This window comes from Pollicipes pollicipes, unplaced genomic scaffold (assembly GCF_011947565.3).
Source record: "Pollicipes pollicipes isolate AB1234 unplaced genomic scaffold, Ppol_2.1 Scaffold_7231;HRSCAF=8579_pilon_pilon_pilon, whole genome shotgun sequence".
Taxonomy (NCBI): domain Eukaryota; kingdom Metazoa; phylum Arthropoda; class Thecostraca; order Pollicipedomorpha; family Pollicipedidae; genus Pollicipes; species Pollicipes pollicipes.
The window spans coordinates 17,416,291-17,443,419 of record NW_023597034.1 but is presented as its reverse complement, the minus strand read 5'-3'; the positions used below and the strand labels follow the sequence as shown (position 1 = coordinate 17,443,419).

At 50.9% G+C, this 27,129-nt stretch overlaps 1 protein-coding gene across 1 annotated transcript in view; it reads right to left on the bottom strand.

Annotated features, from left to right (window-relative positions):
• The window catches only part of LOC119110526 (uncharacterized), a 55,889-nt gene extending 31,421 nt beyond the window's left edge, over nt 1-24,468 (bottom strand). The window contains exon 1 of the mRNA XM_037234391.1: nt 24,378-24,468. Within this exon, the coding sequence (XP_037090286.1) occupies nt 24,378-24,435 (58 nt within the window). The 5' untranslated portion in view covers nt 24,436-24,468. The remainder of the gene's footprint in view (nt 1-24,377) is intronic.
• Nucleotides 24,469-27,129: the final 2,661 nt, after the last annotated feature.

Here is a 27,129-nt window from a genome sequence, read left to right as displayed (position 1 = left end):
CCCGTCACCTGAATCATCTCCTCCACCTCCCATCATCCCGTCGCCTGAATCACTTATCCCACCTTCCATCATCCCGTCACCTGAATCATTCTGCCACCCCCCATCCCGTCACCTGATCATCTCCTCCACCTCCCATCATCCCGTCGCCTGAATCACTTATCCCACCTTCCATCATCCCGTCACCTGAATCATTTCTGCCACCCCCCATCTCGTCACCTGAATCATCTCCTCCACCTCCCATCATCCCGTCGCCTGAATCACTTATCCCACCTTCCACCATCCCGCTACCTAAATCATCTTCCACCTCCCATCCCGTCACCTGAATCATTCCTCCCACCTCCCATCATCCCGTCACGTTAATCATCTCTCCCACCTCCCGTCATCCCGTCGCCTGAATCATCTCTTCTATCTCCCATTTCTCCGATCATTTGTTCTGAAAACGTGATCAAGTCTCTTGATCACTGAGAAATGAGACTTAAGTAAGGCTCAAGCTTCTTGAAATACTGGCTTTCGGAAAATTCTTTAAAAGCACCAAGTTCCTTTGCTAATAAATCATGACTCAGTTATTAAAATGGGCGCTGACATCATTGCTCCAAGAATTATTTCGAGACGTAAGGCAGTTTTACCAAAAAGAGTGGCAGAACGACGTCTCCGCAGATTTGAAATGGCGAAAGGTAATATATTTCGAATTTCTTTAAGGTCCAATACCTACTAAAGCTGCCCAAAAGGATGAGTCTTTCTTTACACGCTTTAAGCCTTAATAAAGATTTCACAGGTCCGCGAAATTAATCATGCTGGCCTTTGACTGTGTGACATATCATTTAATAGAGCTGCTGAGCCATCCGATTACGTCTGGGATATGTCTAAAACTCCTCCATCATGTGATAAAACCCCCGTTCCTAAGCCCAGGCAAAAACACAAGCAACGAAGAGTAAAAACGAACAACCGTATACATTAATTTCAAACAGCGCACACTGTCACTATTTTTTAGCGCAAGTACAAATCACGGTTTGCGTTTTGTCACTGGCACGGCTGATCCAGAAATAGCATAAAGCCTGAACTGTGCCCTCATTTTGCGGGGCCGCAAGGCAAGGCTACAAATTGGGCCGGATGAACGAACGTTTATCAGCATTTTACTGGCGTGGTGATTGGTGCGGGGCCGGACGGCTCAATATTTCTCGGGCGCTAGTTTGAAGGCAACTAACGAGTTATCATATGAATGTATGATCCACATTATCACAAACAAAAGGTCGTCTCGGCTGGGTAAAAGGCCTGGAAATCTGACTTGAGCAGTTCAGCGCGAGTCAGGGATTTAGTCAGATCACTCTTGTCGCGATTTACGGGCTGACAATCCAGCATCAGTTTCTACGTCCAGGCACTTGACTTGCGAGTCGCGTACGTGAGCCCAGCCGACGACATGGTTGTAATATCACCAGGCCTCCGACTATCAGCGGCCCCGGCCGCGCCAGCTCTTTGGTGTGGTTCGGTGGACGGGGGGGGGGGGGGCGATATTGCGCCGCCGACCACCGTGGCCAACCGTTTGGTCGATATAGCTCTTTAAGGAGTTGATGGATAAGCTTTGATAGCAGTCGTTGCGGAAGCATTCGCCATGTCTGGGGCATGGCGATAAGTTTGCGTCTCGGATGGCTCCCGGCGGGGACTCCCTGTCCGGGGGACTCCCCACCAGGCGGCTGAACCTGGTCGGAAGTCAGTGCAGTACTCCGAGGCTGGCCGGAGGTCAAATGGCATCACGGGACCCTGGCCAAAGGTCGGCCGATACTTCGGGGCCTGGCCGGAGGGTCGGCTGGTACCCACGGGCCCCGGCCGGAGGTCAGCCGGTACCCCGGGGCCTGGCCGAGCTCGTCGGTACCCCCGGAGCCTGGCCGGAGGTCGGCCGGTACCCGGGGCCTGGCCGGAGGTTGGCTGGTACCCCGGGCCCCGGCCGGAAGGTTCAAGCCGGTTACCCCCGGGGCCGGCCGGAGCCTTCGGTCGGTTACCCCGGAGCCCCTCGGCCGGAGGTCGGTCGGTTACCCCGGGGCCCGGCCGGAGGTCGGCCGGACCGTAGCCGGGGCCCCAGCCGGAGGTTGGCCCGCGTTACCCCGAGAGCCTGGCCGGAGGTCGGGCCGGACGCCGTACCCCGGGGCCCAGCCGGGGGTCGGCCGGTTGTCTGGAGTTTTGGCCGGAAGAGAGAGTGATCGGTTTTTGTCCCTGCTGGCACGGCCGGCCGGCGTCCCGGAGGCGTGTCGCCATGCCCGGGCCAGCTCTAATTGTCCGGCCGGCGCGATCTTTAATTATTCTATCGGCGCCCGTCTTCCGGCGCCGTTCGGCCATAGTGGCGATAACGAGCCGGCCGACGACACGGTCGGCGGCCGGGCCGCTTCCCCGCCACCCATTACCGGGCTGAGGCTGTGCCAAGAGCCGGAGCCAGAGCCGGAGCCGGAGCCGGAGAGGCCGGAGCCGCAGGCGTGCCGGGACTCGGACCCTGAGTCACAGCTGGGGCCACGGGTGGCGACGAACCGGGTGGCCAGGAGCGAAGCTGCGGGAAACCGTGAGATCGCGGTCGGCGAATTCTCCATAAGGTAGCTTGTCAATAGCCTGTTGATCGGAGTGTAACTGAGCCAAAATCACCCGTCAGCTCCTGTTGAAGGAAGTACGGCGCTTTTTTAAAAGGGTTTCCAGCGCTAATACGTCACGTGACTGCGTCACCAGGACAGGCGTACTCAACAAAGGCAGCAGTTGCCAAGTGCGCTCGCCATTTGCCCCTGACTGGGATGGCCTGCGGCCGGCAGCAGCGGCCGTCCAGGGTGAGATGAGGTCAGACGGTGGGATCGACGTGCGTGCGTTGTGCGTTGTGACGCCGTGCGTTGTGCGTTGTGATGCCGTGCGCTCTTGGGTTTACGTAATAAGGGTTGCTTAGCGTGAGCTCCGATCCTAGAATTGCGTCCGATAAAAAAGTTCGGTTTTAATTAATGAACATGGAGAAATTTTCTACGCCTCAGATGCACGAATGGATTTAGGATTCAATCATGAAGTAGGTTGTACTGAGTCGGGATATCTCCAAACGACACGGATTAAGGTTTTAAGTGGATTCCAAAGCATGGTTAACACAGAAAGGTTAGAAGGGTCAAAAGGCTCCATGTGAATTTTTGAGACATGAAATGTGCCCATGCAAGAGAAAGATCTCCATAATATGAGTGCGTTGCATTGTGATCCTTGCGGTAAGCAGAGCTGAAATATAAAGCATCGCTGCGTATAACGCTGGGAAAATATTTCTGCTGTGAAGGGTTTGGCAGGACTGGATTTCGAACCTATGGAAAAGGTGGGTTTGGGAGATCCCGGGATCCAGTCTCAAAGTCCCATAAGCATGGAACCCTATGGAATCCCGGATTCGCCCCTCGGATCAAGGCACATGCCTGCTTGGGGGCTGCAATGGACTCGTCACGAACGTCCAGCGACAGAGTCCTCTGGTGTATAGCGCATGATGCTGCTGCGATGGCCGCCGCCTGCATCGAGAAGCCGGGGGACAGGGTCACGCAGTCCGAGCCGGCGGCCGGTGTAACGCCCGATGTCGAATGGTACCGGCCGGTGTAACGCCCGATGTCGAACGGTACCGGCCGGCCCAGTCTGTGTATAAGTCCTGTGCCGCGGCAGCCAGCAGCCGTCCGGCAGCCATTCATCATCATCGTGTACACATTATCAATATCCTGAGGCGGACCCTCATTTGTCGGGTCCCTGCCGACGGCAGCCATTTATAATCATCGTTTCCGTTTCGGGGCGTTGTTCGGTGGACGGGGGGGGTCGGTGGTACGGGAGGGGGGGGGAGGAGGGCGATAGCGAGGGTCGGTGATGCGTGCCTGAGATGGCCGTGAGGTGACCGTGGACAATGCGGTTGTACGCAGGCTCGGCCGGCAGAAGCGATCTACTAGAAGTTCTTCCAGGCGTGTTAGGTGTTCTTCCTGTACTTCCTGGTTTCCTATTTATATATCTTGCTGGCCGGCACTTCGTTTTTGTTTTTGTTTTTCTCGCATGAAATCGGTGAGAAGAAATCGGAACATAATCCTGGAAATGCTTTTAACATTTGCAAGTGATTTTGAACTACTGTTTGAAAAGCCCCAGTATATATCATGAAATTTTGTTTAATTCTGAAAATGTTTTGGGCATTCAAGCTACAGGCCAGGCAAAAAATTACATTTGTTGCGTCTGAGGCACGTACATCACTTTTATCCACTTACAAATTAGCTGCTCGCTACGGCTACAAAGATCGCGTTGAGTTCAGGGATTGCCGCCTGCACTCTACATAGATGTCGCCTAGGATGTTTTACGGCATCCGCTCAGGTCAACAGCAAGTCTTCTCTCAAGATCACTGCCCTTATCAAGCATTCACCGGCCAGAAGGCGACCACAGAGTGTCTCTATGTGCTTTCCTCCACTGAGCCGTGGTGCTTCATAGAAGACACCTCTTCGTCACGGAGATAATGGATGTTATTCCATCTGTTCTGCCACACTAACCACACTTCAGAATTCTTATTTCAAGCCATTTGCCGGCGCAGTTAGATTGCAGTTTAAGTCGCATGCTGCATTTACTATGCGCAACTCTACCAACACGTCGCAAACTCCTACATATGAATAATACTTCTTGGGAACGAGTGGCATTGAAATATGCGCGGTGTATGATCAGACTTACTTGCACATCCAAGATATCAGCTAAAATATATCGGCGATCACTAGGTTTAGAGGTTCAATACTATCCAGAGAACACAGCATGACTTTTTTCCTCCCCTAAAGGCGGAGTGGGCAAGCATCAGTTCTCGAATCAAGCTCTTTGCAGCAATGTGGCCAGTACGGGCTTTGGCGTTCCATAACAGACCGCGGCCTGACCCCGGGAACCTCAAAAAACAAAATAGTCGCATCACGACATCGAAACGCGGCCTGTGTGTGTGACTTTCCTCAGTCGATGTCCATCCGAGTGTGGAATGCTAAAGAACACGCCAGCGGTGTGAAAGGTTGCGGCAACGAGGACATTGGCCCGACATGGTTTGCCATGCAGTGCAGTTGTGGTTAGAAGCAGGCTAATAGTAAGCTAGGAAGGCTAATATTACATGAAGGAATGTACCAACGATATGTTAAGAGTGCTTGTTATCCCGAATTACTTTGCGTTCCTGCGATACGCTTTGACCGCGACATATCAATTATCGTTTCCTGGTGGAAACCCAGATAAATGATATTGTAGAATGCTAGCAGCATCTTAAGTCACGAATTACACGACACGCCTGTTTGCGATGGTTTCCTGAAGAGTCCTATTGCACCATCACTTGTGAGGGGCTTCTGAGCTCCACTCTGCTGTGCACCTCCACCTACATTTGCGGAGCCTCCCGAAGTCATCAAGCAGCTGGGACGCTTTCGGACGCCCACTACAGACATCAAGCAGACACGCCGTTCTGAGGAGCTTACGCTGCTGATGGCCCCACTGAGACGCGGCGCGGCAGAGTGATGATGGCCGGCTGCCCTCCTGACAGCCTGGCCACGCGCCCTGGTCGGCCGCCGCTGTCCACCGAGACGGATGCCCTGCCGGGGCTCGTGTGAACCGGGACAACTGCGTCCGGCTCCAGCTGCCATCTGTCAGACCGGCGCTGCCGTACAGCGGCACGCCGGCGCCCTGTCCCGGACGAATTTACGGCCCCGCAGCGGCCGGTTGTATTCCCTCAGCGGCGGCCCGTCACGGCTTCGGCACGCGGGAGCGAGCCCGCACGGACGTCGGCGGGAGCGTCAGTGCCGGACCGCTGAGGAGGGATCACGGATTCGTGTCTTCCGGCTGATCCAGAGCGGTGACCCCCCGACGGAGTCACCGTTCACCGGGCCGGCGACGGTTGCGTCCGCGAGCTCGCGAGCTCGGCACACAATGTCGAGCGGTGACCCCGCGACCGGGGCCGGCGACGGCGTGTCCGCGAGCCCGCGAGCTCGGCACACAATGTCGAGCGGTGACCCCGCGACCGGGGCCGGCGACGGGCGTGTCCGCGAGCTCGCGAGCTCAGTACGCAAGGGTTAGTTAATCCGCAGGCTCAGCACTGTGCGTTCTCACGTGGGGGATGCGACCAGTTATAGCCTAGCGATGGAGCAGCACTTACTGAGAGGAAGACAAGGCGGAGGCGTGGGAAGCCGTCACAGCGCTGACCGACCCGACACCGGCGGCATCTGAGCGGGTGCGCCACGACTGTTTGCCCATCAGAGTGGGCATTGTGCGGCAGACTGTCTTAATTAAAGGGAGTTCTCTATATTTTGAAGATAATGAAGCAAGCATCAGATATTATGAAATATGGTCACTTTTGTTAACGGTATACCCTAAAGGGGAAGAGACTTTCTGTGTTTAGTGAATACGCTCTCAATGCGTGATTTTTATGACGTCATCGTGCCATGCATAACATTGATTGAGAACCAATCGACGGTCGTTATATCTAGAAATTGTGCTCACAAACGCCAGATATGAACGACTCGATAATTATATTTTGCTTAGCCTCGATCGCCACGTGTCTAACGGAATGATAAGATTTTGATGGCGTTATTATGGCGTCATGGATGCTTGGGTGACTTTGAAATAGTATCTCCAAAAACATCCGCACACCTTCGCGGGGATGTAGCTCAGAAACTAGACTGGAGTAGGTCTAGGAAGGGCAGGACTGAGAACTGCACCGAAGTATCTTCAAGATGGCTATTTCAGCTCAAAACCTATACAAATGTGGAACACTCAGTTTAAGAAGGGAATGGCTGTAAGCTGCACCGAATGATCTTCAAAATGGCCATTTTAGTTACAAACCTCATACAAATACGAAACACTCCCCTTAAGACCGAGAAACCCTGTAGGTTCTGAAATACATGCCCTGCACACCCGCTTGCAGGCTGTTTCGTGCAGACTATTTAAGGTCATGGAGGTATGCATGGTTCCATAGAAGCGTCAGTCAAATTCTACCACTCCATTGCTCATGCACCGTTCAAGGCCAACAAGAATATAGTCCTCGAGGCGTTCATATTTGGCGCACGCCGGCATGATTTCCAGGTATAACGGTCGTCAATCGACTTTCCACCAATGTTGTGCCGGCTGTAAAAGTTTCAATCGCGAATTACATTTAGCACCACGCATTACAAGAAGTTGGACATCCTTGCTAGTTATTGCGGAAATAAGATTTGTAATCGAAGGACTAGAATAGCGCCTTAACCGGGTATGTAACTACAAGCAAATAATTTAAATTCGCGGATAGATATGCAAGAACACCATAAGAAAGTCCCGAGACAAGAACATTAAAGATATTTCATAAATAAGATATCATTATAAAATCAGTGTTTTTATAATAATTTAATTTATCATGACTAAAAATACATAAAATGAAAAATATTTCTATTAAAAATCATATCATTTGTCAATTACCTAAATTATTAATATTTCATAAAAATGATATAAGAATATCATTATGGGACCGCGGCACCGCCAAGTCACACCTCGGGGTTGCAGTGCTACAGGTGAGTGCTAGGGAGGTAATGTCGCACGCTTGGGTTGGCAACACCTCAACGTCATACAGACGTTCCATGGCGCAATCAATGACGCATTGTTGAGCACATTTAAAAACAGACAAAATGTGTTGTCTACAGCCGTCTTTCCACTTCGAAGTGTGCCAAAAGTAAAACGAAGCTGATTCAATTAAGGGCGATGCTTGCTTGAATGTCTTCAAATGTGGAGCATTCCCTTGAAATGGTGGGATGACATTCGGACTGAGAGGCACGGCACGGCTGCCACGCTCGATAGGAGAGCTCATCTCCGTACATTCGGACTGAGGGGCACGGCACGGCTGCCACGCTCGATAGGAGAGCTCACCTCCGTACATTCGGACTGAGAGGCATGGCATGGCTGCCACGCTCGATAGGAGAGCTCACGTCGGTACATTCGGACTGAGAGGCATGGCACGGCTGTCACACTCGATAGGAGAGCTCACCTCCGTACATTCGGACTGAGAGGCACGGCACGGCTGCCACGCTCGATAGGAGAGCTCACCTCCGTACATTCGGACTGAGAGGCATGGCACGGCTGTCACGCTCGATAGGAGAGCTTACCTCCGCACATTCGGACTGAGAGGCACGGCACGGCTGCCACGCTCGATAGGAGAGCTCATCTCCGTACATTCGGACTGAGAGGCACGGCACGGCTGTCACGCTCGATAGGAGAGCTCACCTCCGTACATTCGGACTGAGAGGCACGGCACGGCTGCCACGCTCGATAGAAGAGCTCACCTCGGTACAGCAACCGATCACAGCACCAGTCACTTTCCGCCAGTACGAAGCGCAAGTTTCACAGAGCGTGCCGTTTACATATTAGCACGCGCCCGGGCGGCCGGTTAAAAGCATTCGCTAGGGTGGGGGTTGATTTGACCACTCGGAGATCTAAAAAAATAAGAGCTAGAAGAGACATCGAACTCCAAGGGTCGATTGGTCTACATGTGAACACACTTGTGTCAAATTTGAGGTTCCTATGTCATGACATTCGGGTTAAATACGGCCAAAACGGTCAAACTCTAGATCGTCGTCAACTCTTTATGCGACAGTGTTGAGCTTATATACCCGTTCTGAACAAAAATATCCTGGTGTTCATTTACGGCCGGTTACCTTGCTTGACCGTTAGAAGGCCGTGGTGACTAAGTCCAACCATCTTATTTTGATTTTGCATTTGAATAAGCGTTAAGGCTCACCAGCAGGTATGGTTCTTAAAAACGATATGTTAACCTGGGTCACTTTAAGTCAGAGACCTGCGCTGACATTTGAGAAGTTGAAGGAATATGTTTATTGCTGTCTGTGTACTTAACCTCCTGTTAAATTCTTACATCAAGTCGCACAAAACGTCATTCGTAACTGAAGCTTGCACCCCTTGCTCAACCTGGTTTGAGAGCCATTTGGCATGCACTATATTTAGAAATTGCGCTCACAGATGCCAGATCTGAATAGCTGGCTTGTAATATTTGTCTTGGCCTTGAACGCCGCCTGGCCTGTAGGATAGCAGAATTTGAATGGTGTTGCTATAGCGTTATGGCATTATGCATCTGAATGGCCTTGCAAGTCTACGCGAAATAATCTGCACATCTTCGCTGGCGTGTAGCTCAGAAACTAGAAAGTGCTAGGTCTTAAGAAAGGCAGGGCTGTTAACTGTGCCGAATGACGTTCAAAATGACTGTTTCAGCTCAAAATTCCATACAAATGTGGAATACCGCTTTTAAGTCCACTTGTATGGGCTCCAGAAGGTGTCTGGTCCCATGATCATAAGTTTTAGTGTCATTTGTATGATGGATATTAATGTTTATCATCTCAGTGTCACTCGCTCGACCCGAGTCAGACAGGATGTTTCTCTGGTGAATTGGTCGTGGTGGCAAATAGTTATGCCCAGTCATTTCGCTAGTGTGCTCAGCATTCGAATCCACAGGTACGTAAGGTTTCTTTTTTTGTTTTATGCGGTCCTCAAGCTTGTTTGATCTTGCACATTGCCTGGGGCCTTTGAGCATCTTGGAGGCCCTCGACCATCTTGGGCGTTCTCAACTGTCTAGTTGTATTTGTTCCATCACAGGGGACCCTTTTCTCCCCTCTTCCTGACGCGAAATATTCTAGCTGATTTTGGGGGTGAAATAATCTCAGATATGAGCATCGATCATTTTCCCGCCAGGCCACTGATCACCAATTCCGGGGTTGGTCACCAGCGGCCAGTCTCTCTGAGCATTACTGACACGGTCGGTTCCTTTGGTGGCCGTCCTGAGCCCTTTTTGTGGGGCTCTCTCACCACCGCATCTCATTAGACGGCGAGCCGGAGCCGCCAGCCTAATTTCATTGTCGTCGCCCGATCGAATCAACGTCCGGTGTCAATCGGCCACGGAGATGGGGATGGGAGGGGAGGGGAGGGGGGGGCGAGTGTCCCGCTCCGCTCGCCGGCCTCCAATACGGCCAGTCAGCGCCGCCGGAGCCGCGCGGCCGCCGGCCGGCCTCCGCCGCAGGTCGATGTTTCGTGCGGGGCGGCAGGGCTGGCCACGCACGAGCGACGCACCAGCAGGTACCCTAGCGGTCAGAGGGCCGCGCCGCCCCCGTCCGCGAGCGTCGTGGGGCCGGGAAACGTGGCCGGCTGCTGCGGCACTGCTGCGCCGCCCCCGTCCGCGAGCGTCGTGGGGCCGGGAGACGTGGCCGGCTGCTGCGGCACTGCTGCGCCGCCCCCGTCCGCGAGCGTCGCGGGGCCGGGAAACGTGGCCGGCTGCTGCGGTACTGCTGCGCCGCCCCCGTCCGCGAGCGCCGCGGGGCCGGGAGACGTGGCCGGCTGCTGCGGTACTGCTGCGCCGCCCCCGTCCGCGATCGCCGCGGGGCCGGGAGACGTGGCCGGCTGCTGCGGTACTGCTCTGTTGGTTTGACACACGGCGGCCATTTGCCCAGCTAAAAGCCCGAGTATCAATTACCGGTGTTTCGAGGCGGAGGTCGTCACTGTCCGCGAGGGAGTGGGGCTCAGGGGCGTGCCGGACGCTGGCGCTCCGACCATTGTTGTGAACGTTGGTGCCGCCCAGCTCTGTCACCCGAGTGCTTTGCCGTCAGCGGGCGGTCGATGCTGGACCAATTAACCCGTTATTGGACAGGCATCTATTTATTTTGACGGTCCGCTCGAACTGCGCTCAGTTTCTGGTGGACGGGACAGACCGCCTGGTCTGTTTTAAGACCCTAGCCGGTCTTTGGAGAGCAGGACAGACCATCGTCTGTCTGAGGCTGAAGCCAGTCGCTGGAGAATAGAACAGAACAGCTGGTGCTTCTTGACACATAGCCGCCGCGTTGGCGGTAAGGGTACAACCAAGGGGCCATACGAGTAGCAGTTATGTGACTCTGCAAAAATGTCAGATGGCAGGGACAGCACTTTGTGCTTTTGGTGTCGAAATTTCACTTTGAAGTTATCTTGATTTCTTCTGTCAATTATTCACAACTGTCCTGGGCACCCTCTATTTTACATGGCTCCATGTGTGACCAGACCAAAAATCAACCACTCCTGGTTTGAAAATATGAAAACTATCATAAAGCCTTCTAAACCGAGGTCACTTAGGATGACGCGTATCACACCCTGTCTTTAGTGGGACAGTGCAATTCATGAAGTATAGTAACTTCTCGCCCACATGGAGCGACAAAGCACCGTGACGTGTGCGTTAAACTCACATTTAGTTTATGCACACTGGGTTGTTCAGACCCGTGTAATTATAAAATGGTCTACACCGCCTCAACTTTTCTATCTGTGCTTGCAGTAATAATCTTAGATCAGGAGCAATAACAGAGCGTGATCGATGTAATCTGCGCTGCCCCAGTGCTTCCCGCGGTCTGGCGGGATGCTGTGCCCGTAATCTGGCAGCGCCTGGCGCGCATCCCGGAGCAACGGCAGCGCCGTGTACGGGCCCTGGAGCGACGGCGGCGCCGTGTACGGGTGCCGGAGTGACGGCGGCGCCGTGTACGGGTGCCGGAGTGACAGCAGCGCCGTGTACGGGTGCCGGAGTGACGGCAGCGACATGTACGGGTGCCGGAGTGACGGCAGCGCCGTTTACGGATCCCGGGATGACGGTACTGGTCTGCCCGACTGACGAAAGGTCAGCTGACAACCGGTCAAAAAAGGTCAGCCTGGGCCAGGATGGCCGCGTCTCGTGCCACCGTACCGGACCGTATGTGAAACTGTCTGCATCACTACTGGCGGTAACGCCATGTACAGAAGTATTAGATAAACTAGATCAGCTTGTTTTAAGTAGCAAATACAAGATGCGCGCAAAAGCTACGCTAAGCAAGTGCTTTGAGCCTTTAGTCATTCATGTACTGCGTTCATCATTGCTTTTCGTGTGAGAGTATTAGGGGAGCGGGCTGGACTTTCTAATCAGGAAGCAGTGGAACCGATGGAAAAAATGTATAGATAACGCGTTTTGATGAAAAGAAGGGGCCCGTTACCAATGCGAAGCCGCAGTCAGCCTGGCTAGCACTGGCTAGCAAACAACTGTCAAATGTGATGGGCACGAGTCGGATATCGGTGCACAAAAAAGCACGCTCCACCAACCCCAGGGACATAATGTGTTGACAGTGTATCCACCTCCAATTTTCTGTTTTAGCCATAACGACATGTGTACTGGAGCACAGCCATTTCATTTCTTCTTGTTTATGAATCTCCGATATAGGCCGCCATTCATTTTGTCCAACACAAGCCTAGATAGAGCCGACGTATCCCCAACGTCAGGAGGCGATGCCACCCAAAGCGAGCTGGCCGTCCAAGGGCTGATGTCATCATATAGATGGATCCGAGGGGAAACGCATGCTAATCATTCTCTCCCCCCAAAAAATAAATCCACAGAGGAATATACTGCCGTTTTCACCGTAATGTGTGAGTATGTCCTTCACCAGTCGCCTTCACACAGTAGCCCCTTCACCAGTCGCCCATTCACCATTGCCCCTTCACCAGTCGCCCCTTACCAGTCGCCCCTTCACCAGTTCGCCCCTTCACCAGTCGCCCCTTCACCAGTCGCCCTACACAGTCCGCAATCACGAGTCCGCCCCTTACCCAGTCGAACATTCACCAGTCGCCCCTTCACCAGCGCCCCCTTCACGAGTCCGCCCCTTCACCAGTCGCCCCTTCCACCAGTCGCCCCTTCACGCGTCCGCCTTCACCAGTCCGCCCCTTCACCAGTCGCCCCTTCACCAGTCGCCCCTTCACCAGTCGCCCCTTCACCAGTCCGCCCCTGTGACAGACCCCTCTCTATGCCCAGAGCGCAGGCTTGGGAGATATGTGCCAAACGGCGGCTGACGAATTTTCACGCATTTTATCGACTAAGGGCGGGAAATTAAGATACACTTTGCACGTATTTACATGACCCTCGCCAAAGTTTGTCTCTAGCAGTGTCGGTTGCGCTTTACCTTGATTGGTTCCATGCTTTGACAAGAAACATATGCTGAGTTCATTGCCCTCGCCAGACAGCTCAAATTTATCTCTCCCAATAGCTAACGACCGTTATGCGATGGACAGTCAACTTACAGACTGGTACCTGGAAAACTGCAGGACGTGAGATCTCAGAAGCACTTTGCTCTTTATCTCCGCACCTGTCCCTTCGAAGCTTCGACTGCGATGTTCGGAGTTGGAAGCTCACCAACGTTCTCGAGATATTCGTGACTTTGTGGAGCCATTTCTGTTTCGCCCATGCGAGCACACGCACGGTTCACAGCCGCCGAATGAGAAGCTGAGAGAAGCCGCCGGGGAGAAGCTGGTCCACTTCTGCCGGCATCAGTCCACTCCGGCCGGCACCGGCGCACTCCGGCCTGCACTGACCCACTCCGGTCGGCACTAGTCCGCTCCGGCCAGCAACGATCCACTCCGGCCGGCACTAGTTCACCCTTGCACGACACTGATCCAGTCCGGCCGGCACTGGTCTACTCCGGCCGGTACTGGCCCGCTCCGGCCGGCACCGGTCCACTCCTACCGGCGCTGGTCCACTCCGGCCGGCACCGGTCCACTGCTACCGGCGCTGGTCCACTCCGGCCGGCACAAGTTCACTCCTGCACGACACTGGTCCACTCCGGCCGGCACTGGTCTACTCTGACCGGAAATGGTCTGCTCCGGCCGGTACCGGGCCACTCCGGCCGGCACCGGTCCACTCCTACCGGCACTGGTCCACTCCAGCTAGCACGAGCGGGCGTCAGATCGGTTGGTCCGATGAGCGAGGGTTGAATGCAATACCAGCAGCTGTAAGCGGCGTGCCACCACCGCGGGCTTCTCGAGCGCTTCGGCCACAGCTGGCCCGCTACCGGCTCAGCGGGGAGAACCTGCGCGCCGGCTAATCGGGGGACGTCTCCTGGTCTGTCCGAAGGGGGGGGGGGGTCACGCCAGCAGCAGCGCGGCCGAGGCTGCTGTTGCCACAGGGCTGTCGGTCGGCCTCGGTGTGACAGTGAGTTCAGTGCTGCGAGGAGCGGCGGAGCAGTGTCTGAAGTCGGTTAGTGATGGCCAGATGGCGGGGACCGGTAACGATGACCGCCGAGCCTATCCAATCAGGCGGAATGGGCGTTACCGGCTACCATTAAGTATTCATCGATTTTCAATTCCGTCCGACTGAGCAGTTCAATGCTGCTCTTGTCGATAGTTTCCAGTGACTGAATTATTGAAGAAAGTGTCAATTAATCAACAGTCATGGAGTAGGCAAAGCTTAAGATTAATTGGGTGCTTAGATAATGCTGTTCATTGTCTAACTGAGGAACAGACCAGTGTTCCTTTCAAACTCGTACGTTTCCCACAACCTTTTGTCATTGCGTGCGGACATATGGTGTCTTGATAGTGATGTTGGGACAAATGCCAACATATTCCAAGTACATTATCATTCATGGTGATATTTTCGTTTGATTTTTTCCTCCAACTTTTTCGTGTCGTCAGGCACAAGATCATCATTACATGATCAGAGAGAGAGTTCGTGGCCACGCTCCATTTCTCGGTTGCCGTCTGCGCGAAAGTGGAATATACTCCGGAATAAACCATATGCTGGTCCCGCCCACGTGGATTTTATTGCTGTGAGCACGTGGGAGTGCATGACTCGGTGCATGGAGTCAGCATCTATCTGGGATGGAGTCACCGCCTTAAAAGCCTTAGTGGCTGCTCGCATTTGGAATTCTAATGGGGCACTGTGGAGTCGCAATAAACGTACAGTTATTGCACAACTGTTTTGTTACCCTAAAAATTACAAGAATTCGAGTACCTCATAGCGGAACTCCGCGTTACGCGGCTGGCGCACTTTGGAGACTTTATGCTTTTTGCAGGGCACATCTGATTGCATCTGAATTATGTTAGCGGGTGGGATTCGGGTACATTATCTAACCACAAACATATTGAAAAAGTGGGGATGTGAGTCTGAGGTCCATTCAGGGTGGCGAGCTGCTGGTTAGTGTAGTCGTGCGCTCATCCGCCGTCTACCCGAAGGCAACGCTCAGCAGGCTGCACCAGGGTTGCTGTGTTTGGCTCAACTGCTGTTAAAATATTTTTTTGTGTGGGGTGGTTAACATAGATAAACGCAGATTTGCGCAGCAGCATCAGTGGGTCTTGTTAGAAGATTTCCTTGCCAATTGCTAGAATGATAAAAAACAGGCTAAAGTATGGAAAAGGTTGCTCCAGCGATGTAAGTTCTCACTTCCTGAGATTATGAGCCCTAAATGAAACTGTCATCCCGACAAACACCTTCTCTTGATTAATGCGTCTACTTTATGTGTAAAAATGAAAATTAAATCACGCACCGTGAAATAGTCTTGGAGATTCTCCCAAACAAGACGACGGCAAATTGCATGAAAATGGGAGAACAGCGGCGAGGTCCTTTCCGTTTATACCAGAGGCATAATGATGAAAGTTCAGGAATTGCAACTCACGGAAACACGACGAAGAGTGGTGCAAACATGTCCCTGGGTCATCTGACCCGGCTCACTACAGCTATGTTTTGTCATGCGCCAGCCAAATGTAGCGGAAAGTCACGCCAAAATTAGCTTTCGGTTGTCTCCTATGTGCTGCATGTTGCCTGTCCTGTAATCCGATAATGGTGATTGCGGTGCCCGCACGCAATTTACCGGTGCCCTAATCACCATCACGCTAATCGGTTTTTTTGGAAGATGGGATCTCCGGTCGCCGACCAGGAGGTGCACTACCGAGACACCGAAGGGCAGGTGCACTGCCAGACACCGAGGAGCAAGACCACTACTGGACACTGAGGGGCAGGTGCACTTCTGAACAACGAAGGCAGGTGCACTACTGGACAACGAGTGTCAGGTCTATAACTAGACACTGGTGCACTACTGGACACCGAGGGGCAGTTCAACTCCTCTTATCGTATCGTACAGAGAGGCGTATCGCTGAGAGTTGTGTCCAGCTGTCTAATCAGCAGGTGCATTGGACACTGACGGGCGGTTCCCTTCCCCTGACCGAGGTCTGCTGCACACTGAGAGCTGGGTCCAGCTCTCTAATCAGCAGGTGCATTGGACACTGACGGGCGGTTCCCTTCCCCTGACAGAGGTCTGCTGCACACTGAGAGCTGGGTCCAGCTCTCGAATCAGCAGGTGCATTGGACACTGACGGGCGGTTCCCTTCCCCTGACCGAGGTCTGCTGCACACTGAGAGCTGGGTCCAGCTCTCTAATCAGCAGGTGCATTGGACACTGACGGGCGGTTCCCTTCCCCTGACCGACGTTTGCTGCACACTGAGAGCTGGGTCTAACTCTTATTGGGAAGTGCATTAGACAGAGGGGCGGGTCCCTGCCTCCGATCGAGAGGTGTGTTAGATACTGTGGGCTGTGTCCAGTACTTTGATTAGGAGATACACCTGACAACGAGGGGCGGGTTCACACCTCTGGTCGAGAGGTGCGTTGGATACTGCGGGCTTGGTCCGGTACTGTTTAGGAAGATTGGGAGATGCGCTGGACACCGAGGGCCAGTTCACTCACACCCCTGATCGAGAGAGAGTGCACTGGATTTAACATCCTTGTCAGTCTCTTAAGAAAAATCTTGGAAGCGCTGATCCACTTGTAGCAAACCGGCTTCGGACGAGAGCCTCGTGTCGCATTTCTTTACAAGTAAAATATCAGATGCAAAATTTCGTATGGCAAACGTTCGTAAAGCATCTGTCATACGCGAAACTTTGTATCGCATACGTTCATGTCATATTTGCTCGCACGCAAACCGTAAAGCGCCTACGTTTGTATAATAATTATTCGTATGCACATCCTCGTGAGTGAGAATCTTCGCAAACGCAAAACTCGTGCGGGCGAGTATCCGTAACGCGTGACATAACAACCGCTAAACATCACGCATGCCTTTGTTCGCATTGCATTCTGTTCTCTACTTTCCTCCTGGACTTTTTGTTCCATATCTCTTCTCGCACGTGATTGCTAGTGTATCACTTGTTGTGCATTGATTTCACGCATCGTATGCATTGAAATGTTCTAGACAGGAGAAGCTCAAATAGGTTTAAGCCAAGTAGCTCGTACCTCACAAGTATATGTTCGGCGATTCTAAATTCACCGTGACGCGTGTAGTTTGTGTCGCACGGCAAACACGCAGCCTTTTTATTTAAGAGCCACGGGAACTTGCACGCTGACTTATGCACATGACTTGCATGCATTTGGACCCCTTAGTGCAATGAGTGTGGTGTCTCGTTTCTTCATGTGCGCAATCATCCGTGTCGCAAGTTTCGTGTGCACCGTTCATCGCATTGCGTTTGTCAGACATAAGTAAGTGCAAAACTTTGTGGTCCATACACAAATCTTACAATCAAATGACACAAAATTGAGCCCCTTGGAATCATGCATGTGTGGACTAGTAACATAGATGTGAATCGCCAATTACTCGCTAGTTTGTTGGGGAGTGAGCCAGGGAAGTGAGAGCAGAGTTAAGCGATGCCAAATGATAAATGCACGGCGTTTCACGTGCGGCGATCCGGACGCCCCGCAACTGAGACTGATGCATGTGTGCCGTCGCCATTGCGTTGTCTTCGCCTTGTATGGGGGCTTTAGCAAGACGTGTGGTAACTCGCGTCCGATAGTTTCAATCTCTAAATGTTTAGCGAGGCGTGTGGTAACTCGCGTCCGATAGTTGCAATGTCTTAATGTTGATTCGCTGAGTTATAGACATAGGGGCTGCCATAGCTGTGCATAGACTGCCGTCATGCGAATCCCACTCGGCTATGCAGACTGCTGTTGATATTTCACAGATCTGGGAGCCGGTTTTGATTTGGCAGCGGTGTGCATGGGGCGCGGGTACTTTCCTTTAAGCATGGGGAAGGGACCCGCGTGGATATGGAAAGAAAAATATGCAGTGTACAATGGGTGTATATTCAATAAACGTATATTCAATAAGCAATCAACCAAACGTACTTTAACACGCGCCCGGGTGGCCGGTTGGATACCCTTTGCTCGGGTGGGGGTCACTTTGACCCCCCTGGGATTTCAGGAACCAAGAGAGCTAGATAACCAAATTCACATGTTATGTTGACCTGTACGTGAACTTACTTAGGTCAAAGTTTGAGGCTCCTTGATCATGAATTTCGGGTCAAATAAGGTCACACAAGGTCAAGTTCCAGGTCGGTCTCCAAATGACCCCTAGAACCTAGATTACTGTTCTAAACAAAAGGCACATGCTTATTTAAGGTCAGCGGCCCTGCTTGACGTTCTGGAGGTCACGTTCGCCAAAATCAGACAAGACTGCTTCGAGTTTTGCATTTGAATAAGCGACAAAGATCACGCTAGGCAGCATGTTTCTTAAAGCAAGGTGTTGACCTGGGTTATTTTAGGTCGGTGACCTATTATGACCTTCAGGAAGTCCATGAGAGGTCATAATGCGGTTCCTGTTATTAACAAATTCGAAATGAGCAGCAGAAACTTCCGCATACAGCAAGCCCTGAAGTAATAAAACGGGTTGGCTTTGACCTTGGTCTGACCTTCATACCTGACCCTAGGTTAATGCAATTTGTTCATTCAACTGTTGTGTTACCTAAGAAAGTATCTCAGAGATGTATGACCTCGTCTAATACTTCGTTGGATCAGATGGAACGATTCCCTAGAAATGGCCTTCGCTGAAACTATGACCTGGATCTAACATTCCACAGGTCAGCGACCTTACAAGGTGTATCTAGATTTTTAATGCCAGACGATCCGCTATTTAATTTCTACAGCTACGCAAAATTTTGCGTTGCTACGCCGCGCTATTCGGAAATGATTCCGGAAAAACCTTTGGGGAGTCAACTTGATCCCCCCCCCCCGAAGGTTTTTCCAGAATGGTTTCCGAACGGCGCGGCGTAGCCGCACCAAATTTTGCATAGCTGTAGACAATTGAATAGCAGATGCCTTGACATCAAAAATTGAGATTTACCTTGTAAGATCGCTGACCTATGCAGGTCAAAGTTAGGCCATGGTTTCAGCGAGGGCAATTTCTAGGGAATCCTTCAATCTGATCCAACAACGGAGTGTAAGATGAAGCCATACATCTCTGAGGTGCTTTCTTAGGCAACACAACAGTTGAATGAGCAAATTACATTGATCTAAGGTCAGGTATGAAGGTCACACTAAGGTCAAAACCAACCCGTTTTGTTGCTCTATGGCTGGCTGTATGAAATGGTTTCTGGTGCTCATTTCTAATTTATTGATAGCAGAAACTGCATTACATATATTTCATGATTTTTTTAGAGGTCAGAATAGGTCATTCACCTAAAGTGACTCGGGTCAACATCTTGTTTTAGGAACATACTGCCTAGCGTAATTATTGTCGCTTAGTCAAATGCAAAACTCAAAGCAATCTTGCATGATTTTGGTCACCTTGACCTTCAAAAGATCAAATATGGTTACTGACCTTGAATGAGCGCGTGACCTTTTACTTAGAAATGGTTATCTAGGGTCTGGGGCACTTTGGAGACCAACCTGGAACTTGACCTTGTTTGACCTTTTTGATCCGAAAGTCATGACCTAGGAACCTGAAACCTTGATCTAAGTGATTTCACATACAGGTTAACACACCCTGTAAATTTGGTGTTTCTAGCTTCCTTAGTTCTCAAAATCTCAGCGGGTCAAAATGCCCCCCCCCCCCCCCCCCCCCGGAGCGAAGGGCATCTAGCCGGCCACCCGGGGCGCGTGTTAAGCAAATCAGGCATATATTAAACAAATATCAAGCAAATGACAAGCGGACGCACATTATTCACCTGATAGCGTGATCATCTCGTCAGCCCATCGTCTCATCATGTCACGGTAATAGATGGTGCTAACTCCTGGAGCGCCACTCAGCAACAAGCACTGCTGATCTGGGCGGACACCATGGAGATCAATTACACAGGCTCTGCTTGAAAGCGGGACCAGGGCAGGCCCCATTGATCTGTGTGATCTGTTAGCGGGCTGTCGTTTGCTGACTTCAGCAATGAATATTTTCAGCCTCATCTTACATGATTCTTAATACTGATACGAAGCCCTCCCCTTATTCACACGCTCCTTCAAGTTTGTTCCACTTTTTAGCTGGGAGTGTCGTACCCGTTATTTCACGCTCATTGGTCTTGGCGTATGGTTCTTTGCGTCGCAGAGACATAGGGAGGCAACACCGCTGTCCCCCTGTTCATAGGTAGCGATTTAGAAGAAAAAACTGCTGCATACTGACGATTCAAGATGTGGCGACCAGACGTATAAAATGGGCGGCTGCTCAACTATGACCTTAAATGCTTGCGACACCTTGGCCATATCGTCCAACATTACACCAAGCGAGCTAAGGGAGCGGGGAAGGGGCTCTGGGAAGAACGTCACGTCATTCACCAAATGGAGACGAAAAAACTGACGGGAGGCGGTGAACCATCGTAACGAAAAAACGGCAGACAGCAAGGATAAATGGAAACGGACGTGGGAACAACGAGAAGATTAACCAATACCAAGGTGCCTGCTCTCAGTACCAGCTGTTTCAAACGATGGAATGAGTGCGAGAAGGAAAAAAACGGCATACAAAATCATGACAAAGAACTGTAACAGCAAGTATACACTACGAAGAATCACATATGCAAAAAACGCACAAAAAGCACGGGACAAAGGGATGCAACTCGAGGGAACGCGCATACAACGAAATGCACGACCCAGAAGTGTACGCTCAAAATTGTGCGGATAAGAATGTTTGTACGTACGAAGTTCCGCGGATGCGAATGTCGGGCGCATGAGAATATTGGGCGCAATGATTTGCGAACAAAGAAATGCGTTAAGAATGCATGCAGTACGAAGATTTGTCCTGACACGTAGCGAACCACCTGGAATTTGGACAGCATTGGAACCTGTCTAAGGTCGTTCAGTCTTCTTGGAGGGATCTTAAGCCATTTTGAAGGTCCCAGCTTATCCAGTCAACCCAGCCAGGTCCAATTGGTCTTGTCCGGAGGCAGTTCACCCAGAAGACTTCGCGATCGTGGTGTCGTGACCACTGCTGTCCTTGAGGCCTGGGGCCTCTCAGATGCCTTGGCGCGGTGTGGGGCCAGCAGTCTTGTTGACCCTCGTGATGATCTCGAACATCTGACTTACAAGGACCCTTGAATGTCGAAGTGAATGGTGATACCCTGACTCTGGGCTATCAACGAGTTTAAGCAAGATCTCGTAATTCCACCAGTTACTTCTTCCGGGATCTCCGACAGTGCAAGCAACTCTGTGACGTCATAGCGGCGGGACGCATGTGTTTACCGTTACATGCCGTTGGACCGGCACATAGCGCATGAACTTGTTCGAACAGGGACTGAAATAAAAATGGCCGAAATGCCAACATTACAAGCCATTCCTACAAATAATAACGATACAAATGCATGAATACTGCTAGATTTGCGCCTGCTTGAATTCAAATACAAGATTCGCGTCAAGAATGACAAGTTTCTAAAAGCCAGCCATGATCGGAGTCAACCATGATCGAATGCTGCTACAGATATTTAATCGCGCGTCTTTACGTTTAGCCCATGAGTGCTCAATCCATGGGCGACGCCTACTTCGTCAGGAAGATATGCATATTTTTCTTGCACACATAAAAAGAGTCGCAAAAGGTTCGCATGATAAGTGCACCGTAGCGTGGATACTTTCAGATGTTTTCAAAGTTGTAACGGCTTGATCATTGGGTATTACTTTTACTGCAGCCTAGCAGTGTAAAAGTATTGTTTCGAACAGCCTTCGTCATGGTAACATGTATTGGGTATCAGAACATAAGAGCCTGATTAGCCGGAGTGTTTGGGATGCGCGTGCAATATTCGTGATGCGCTCGTGGTAAGTGACTTTCTAACCAGTAACCACACAAATGGTGTGGGCCACCACAGCCTTCCAGCTCAGCTGCCCGCCTTTCCTGCCGTCCCTGACGTTGTACCGTGTGTCCGGTATTAGGCCGGGGAAGCTGGATGGATCTAAATTATTTGTTGTCTGGTTATTGGCAGTCTTTGCACGGTTGTCGCGCACTTTCGGTGTTCAATAGCATACCGTTTCTTAGTTTCTTTGCGGGTCTCTTATCGCATTGGATAGTTCAGGTCTTTTTAATTAGTTTTTAGCTTAAATTTTAACTAGTTTTGCCTAAGCTGGTTCACTCGTGATCGTAGAAGCAGCTTAAAACGTTAAGTTTTTGTAATGAAACAAATTTTTGCCTCATCACGTCGTTTAAAAGGAAGGTTCCACGTTTGGAGATGTTGAATTAAGCATCAGATTTGATCAAATAGGCTCACCTCTGAAACTCTCTGCATGTTTTTAAGTGGAAAGCTATTCTAGACAATACAATTCCTCTTTTCATTAAATATGTTCCTCAAAATGTCGTTATTTGATGGCATAACCATGCCTTGCACAACATTGAATCTCAGCCAATGGACGGCCGTTATATTTGGAAAGCTCGGGAACGTTAAAAATGAACGACTCGACAGTTATATTTCCCTTGGCGTTGAACGCCACGTTGCAAATGGAATTGCAGGATTTCAATGACGTTATTATGGCGTTATGGATGCCTGAGTAGTCTGGAGATAGTTGTACGAAATAGTCTGCACATATTCGCGGGCACGTAGCTAAAAAACTAGAGGGGTTTAGGATTTTAGAAGAGCAGGGCTGTGAACTGCGCCGATTGGACTTCAAGATGACTTTTTCAGTTCAAAACCCCATACAAACGTGGAACACCTCCTCAAACTAGTTCTTCCTGACATAAGCACTGAAGCTCGCTTGTGTCAGAATAAAAGCTACAAGCTTTAAGTTGCTACGTGCTTGTTTCAGCCCTGGGTGTGACACACAGCTGCGACAGACGGGGTCCTCAGCGGTGCGGGGAAGCGCTTAGACCTGTAGAAGACTAACTTTGGCCTAAAGCCTCTAAAAAAGTGGCCTAAAGCGGGCGCCAGGTTATGTTCTGAGGCAGATAAACTTATATCCGAATTATAACCCTACAATTCGATGTAACTTCCAGGCATATGTGTGACAGACTGGTGTTGAAACATGCGGGGTTGAGATACTGAAGTCAAATCTCGGCACGCGGAGTAGATGAAGGAGCGAAGCCAGCCGCACGGCGTAGGCAAATGACCGTCTACAGACCCCCGAGGGATCAGGTCACCTTCAGTCCGAAGCTTTGCCAGGAATCGGCCAGTGAGCCAACTGCGTCACCTTCCCCCAAACGATCTCGAATGCGATATCTTGTGATGCAAAACCAGGAGAGGTTGAGACACAAAACTACGCAGAGGCGTGCACAATTAACTTCATTGCGCAGCGTACGCCCAGAATACTTCTGTTTTTGCACAACTTTGGTCATGTAAGTCGACACTGCAAATCGCTGTAGACATCGGTTTCGTCGACTGAACTAGTTAAGTCTGACTAGACCTGGTTTAGTCAAGACCGACCAGACCTGATCGAGTCATGTCTGACCGGACGTGGCCAGACCCATAGCCAGCCAATTGTCCACCAACGTGATTTATAAGTTGGAGCGCAGCCGTTACGACAGTGAGCCTCTGCCTGCCGCGCTCTCGTGAAAGATAGACTTTCCAGTGCTATCAGACGACCGGCGAGAGTTCTCAAGGCTGTCTGGCTTCACGAGTTCGTGCTTTATCGTCACCTGCGTGCTTATAATTGGAACTCTTACGTCCGTTATCAACTCGTTCATCCCGCGCCGCACCAGGCAACTTATGAGCATTATTTGTGTCGAAGGCTTAAGTTTTCCCAATGGCATTCTGATGGGCCGTGTCGGACAGCCCGGCTCCAACGGCTCTATGCCGGCTGGTGTAAGACACTCATGGCTTTGAGCATTGCTGAGGCACTGCTGTATCAAATGTCCCGACAAATCGCGTGGTCTCTTATCCCTTTCACATTGCCTCAGACGTCTAATTGCGTGCTTTGTGCTGCTCAGCACAAGGCCGTGTCGTTTTCAACTGTTGCTGGTCGTTTCGTTTTTCCGAGGGAAATGAGGGAAATTGTTTGATGCTTGCTGTAAACTGTTGGTCGCCCTTCAAACGGTTGGCATGACGTCACGAATCTTGTCAACGCTGAGCGCACTGTCATAACTAGCAAGCCCCATAGCATAAGGTGCCGCCGGCGGGGCGCTGCAGCGAGAGCAGCTCGGGAAGGGGGGGGGGGGTCAACCCCAGCAGACGGCCGGAGCTGTGCCTGACAGGGTCTCCTCCCAGATGCCAGTGGAAAGACTGTTTGGCAGGAGCCTTCCCGTTCATGTACACAGCGGGGACACGTAAACCGTCCCGACAGGATTCGACAGGGCTCTTTCAAGGGTCTCTTCCCCCCATCCGAGAGCAAAAACTACGCTCGGCGTCTTCTTCCCAGCGTACATCGGGACCATACAAACCGTGACGGTAGCACAGGTCCCCTCTCTCAGTGGACTCACTCGTTGTGGGGTTGAACAGCGACGCCAGCAGCGCTGCGACGAGTGTAAGGAGCACCATGCTCCCGGCGGAGCCCCTGCGGCCGCTACGAGGCACCAGGCCGTCCACACTGAGGTCACCGGCTCTGCTCGTCGGCAGCGACACCCTGGCGGCCGCTGCCGGAACTAGCAGTTACACACCTGGCGGGTGGCATGAAGCGACTGCATCGAAGTATCCATCTTGACGCAAAGAGGAACTTTTAAGAGCACCAGTCGTGGGTATGAACCATGGAATGTCTCAGCAGCACGCGTGTGTCATGGCGATCGCCGATGACGTAGAACAATATCGCAGAGTGTAGATTAATTGCCTAGAATATCCGCTGCAGGCACCCATTTAAAAGCTTACATAAAGACATCGACCTAAAGACACCTCGCCAACAAAGAGCCACAAGGGCCTGTACTTGCATCTTATTCAAATTATATTTAAGGGTGACGTAGCTGTGTCTAAAACCAGTCGCGCCCGTTAAAATAGAAAATTGAGCTGGCCAATGTAACACCTTCGTCGCATATTGCCGAGTAGCGTTGTTCGCCATTGTGTTGACTGTCTGCTCGCTTGCTGTTGGCACCAGCACCCTTGTTGATAACGGAATTCAGCACGTGGTGACAGCCGCTGCTGCCACTGCCGCTGCCGCTGTTGCTGAGCAGTCCGAAGTTAACACACGGTTGGTCGGAATGTCCTCAGAACTATCGTTCCTGGGGGCATCTCACGCTTAGAGTAGCCAGCCTGAGCGCTATTCTTTCACAAAGGGAGGCACAACACTTCTTTGAATGAAGGTGGATCCACCGGCGTGCGCTTCTTTCTGTCAGCCAGTCATACACTTGGACCAGTGAGGACTAGTTTTCTTTCTAGAACAGTGGAGGATATGGGTGATTTCTAACTCGTCCATTGGCATGTAGCTCTAATGGGTCAAAGTTAAATTCTTCAAAATATGGAACTGGCTGCGCTCATGAGCGCTTGACATTCCTTAGCCCTCCCTAGACTATCTAATTGGTAAAATCACATATTTTCTTTGATATATATTTGATCGCAAAGGCAAAGAGAATGATTCCTAGTAAACCATACATTTCAATATACTGCGATGATTAATAATGCCTTGCAAGTCTTCTTACCTACATCCTAGAACGTTTGCTCTCCGAGCATGGACTGCCTTCAGCAAGAGACAATGTTTCGTATTTGTTCTGGTGTAAGTCTTATTATCATCTGGCTGCTTGTTATTCATGCATTTTTGCCTGATTTCCACGGAACTGAACGTCGAACAAAGCTGAAATAGCATTATCAGCACACCGAACTCTCAAAGTGGGTGGGTAAGTTATTTTCTTTTACTATCGTAGGTCTGTTGATGAAAGGGCACGTGAAGTAAAACATGAGAGAAAATCAAATTGTTCACTGAAGCTCTGATGTTAATATGAGTTATTTTCATGAAGTGGACAGTGATGTAATGGTGTTTATTCCTAACATACTATAGATTAGGCATGAGGTCGCTTGAGTATAAAGAAGATCATTAAAAACGAGCTTACGATAGTTTAAAAAGTAGCTAATCATTGCCCAGGCGTATGCAGCATAATGTTAAATTGCTTATGTTTGTGTATGCAACGTTGTGAAATTTTCATTTCAGGTGAAAGTCGACCCTAAAAGTTTGTCATAAAAAGGTAACGGCTTGTTTTAGTCGCATATAATTTTGCTACCAACTTGCGTCTGCAAAATTAAATAGGTTTTGATCATGCAAAGTAAGCAAAGCGCAGTTCGTAGTTCGCCGAGCAAGCGTGTTTTTTTTGTTTTTTTTCTTCTTGGGTTTTCATCAATAGTTGTAAACGCTCGTACGTCAAGCAAAGAAGTTTATGAAAGGCCAAGTTACCACATATATAACACAATAGAAAATACGTCGTCATCATTACATATCTGCATAATTGTCTGCAAGGTTCTAGCCACAGATCGCATTTAACGCCCCTGTTTTGGAGTTTGTTAAGCTAAGAGGGGGGCAGAGGCATTGCGAAGCAATGGATGCTGACATAAAACTCTCTGTCTCCAGAAAAAGACATACAAGCGCTGCACAATGAACCCCTCAGCAATGTGAGAAGCTCCTCCAGCGAAAAGATTGCTCCCTACTCGGACCATTCGCCTGTCACGAACTCATAGTGTGAACTCACTCATCGCTCACAGGTCGACACCACACTATTCAAATGATTTAGATATACGAGGCCTTTCACACAATACCCTTAATCACGTCGCGCCTTTAAAGGGGTTGTAAAACATAGTTGGAGCTTGTATTTTCCTTATCCATTTCGCTGTACTTAAACAAATGTGTATGGTATGGGATCCTTCATTGGCCGTTCCCTGTGAGCTCCTGCAATTCTGTACCACTCGTCATAATGGATCGCACGAATTCAACATGACACCACCGATGATTACCGGCACGACCTACTCTTCATTCGCACATCGGCGCAACCTAATTGTGGCACATGGGCCATACTGTAAACACATCGTGCGCCGTTTGTACAGCCGCGTGCGGTCATCATGGTTGCAGTGCGCGGCTGGGGAGCGAGCGCCATATATCACCCGACGCCGCGGTCCCGTGTGTGCCGCGCTAAGCCTTCATTACAAAGCACACAGCTGTTGATTGCGCAAACGGCGCGGGCCCGGGCGGGTGGCGTTATTGGCACGGCTTCATGCTGGCGACAGGGAGAGGTGCCAGCTCACGCCCGGTCAGAGACCGCC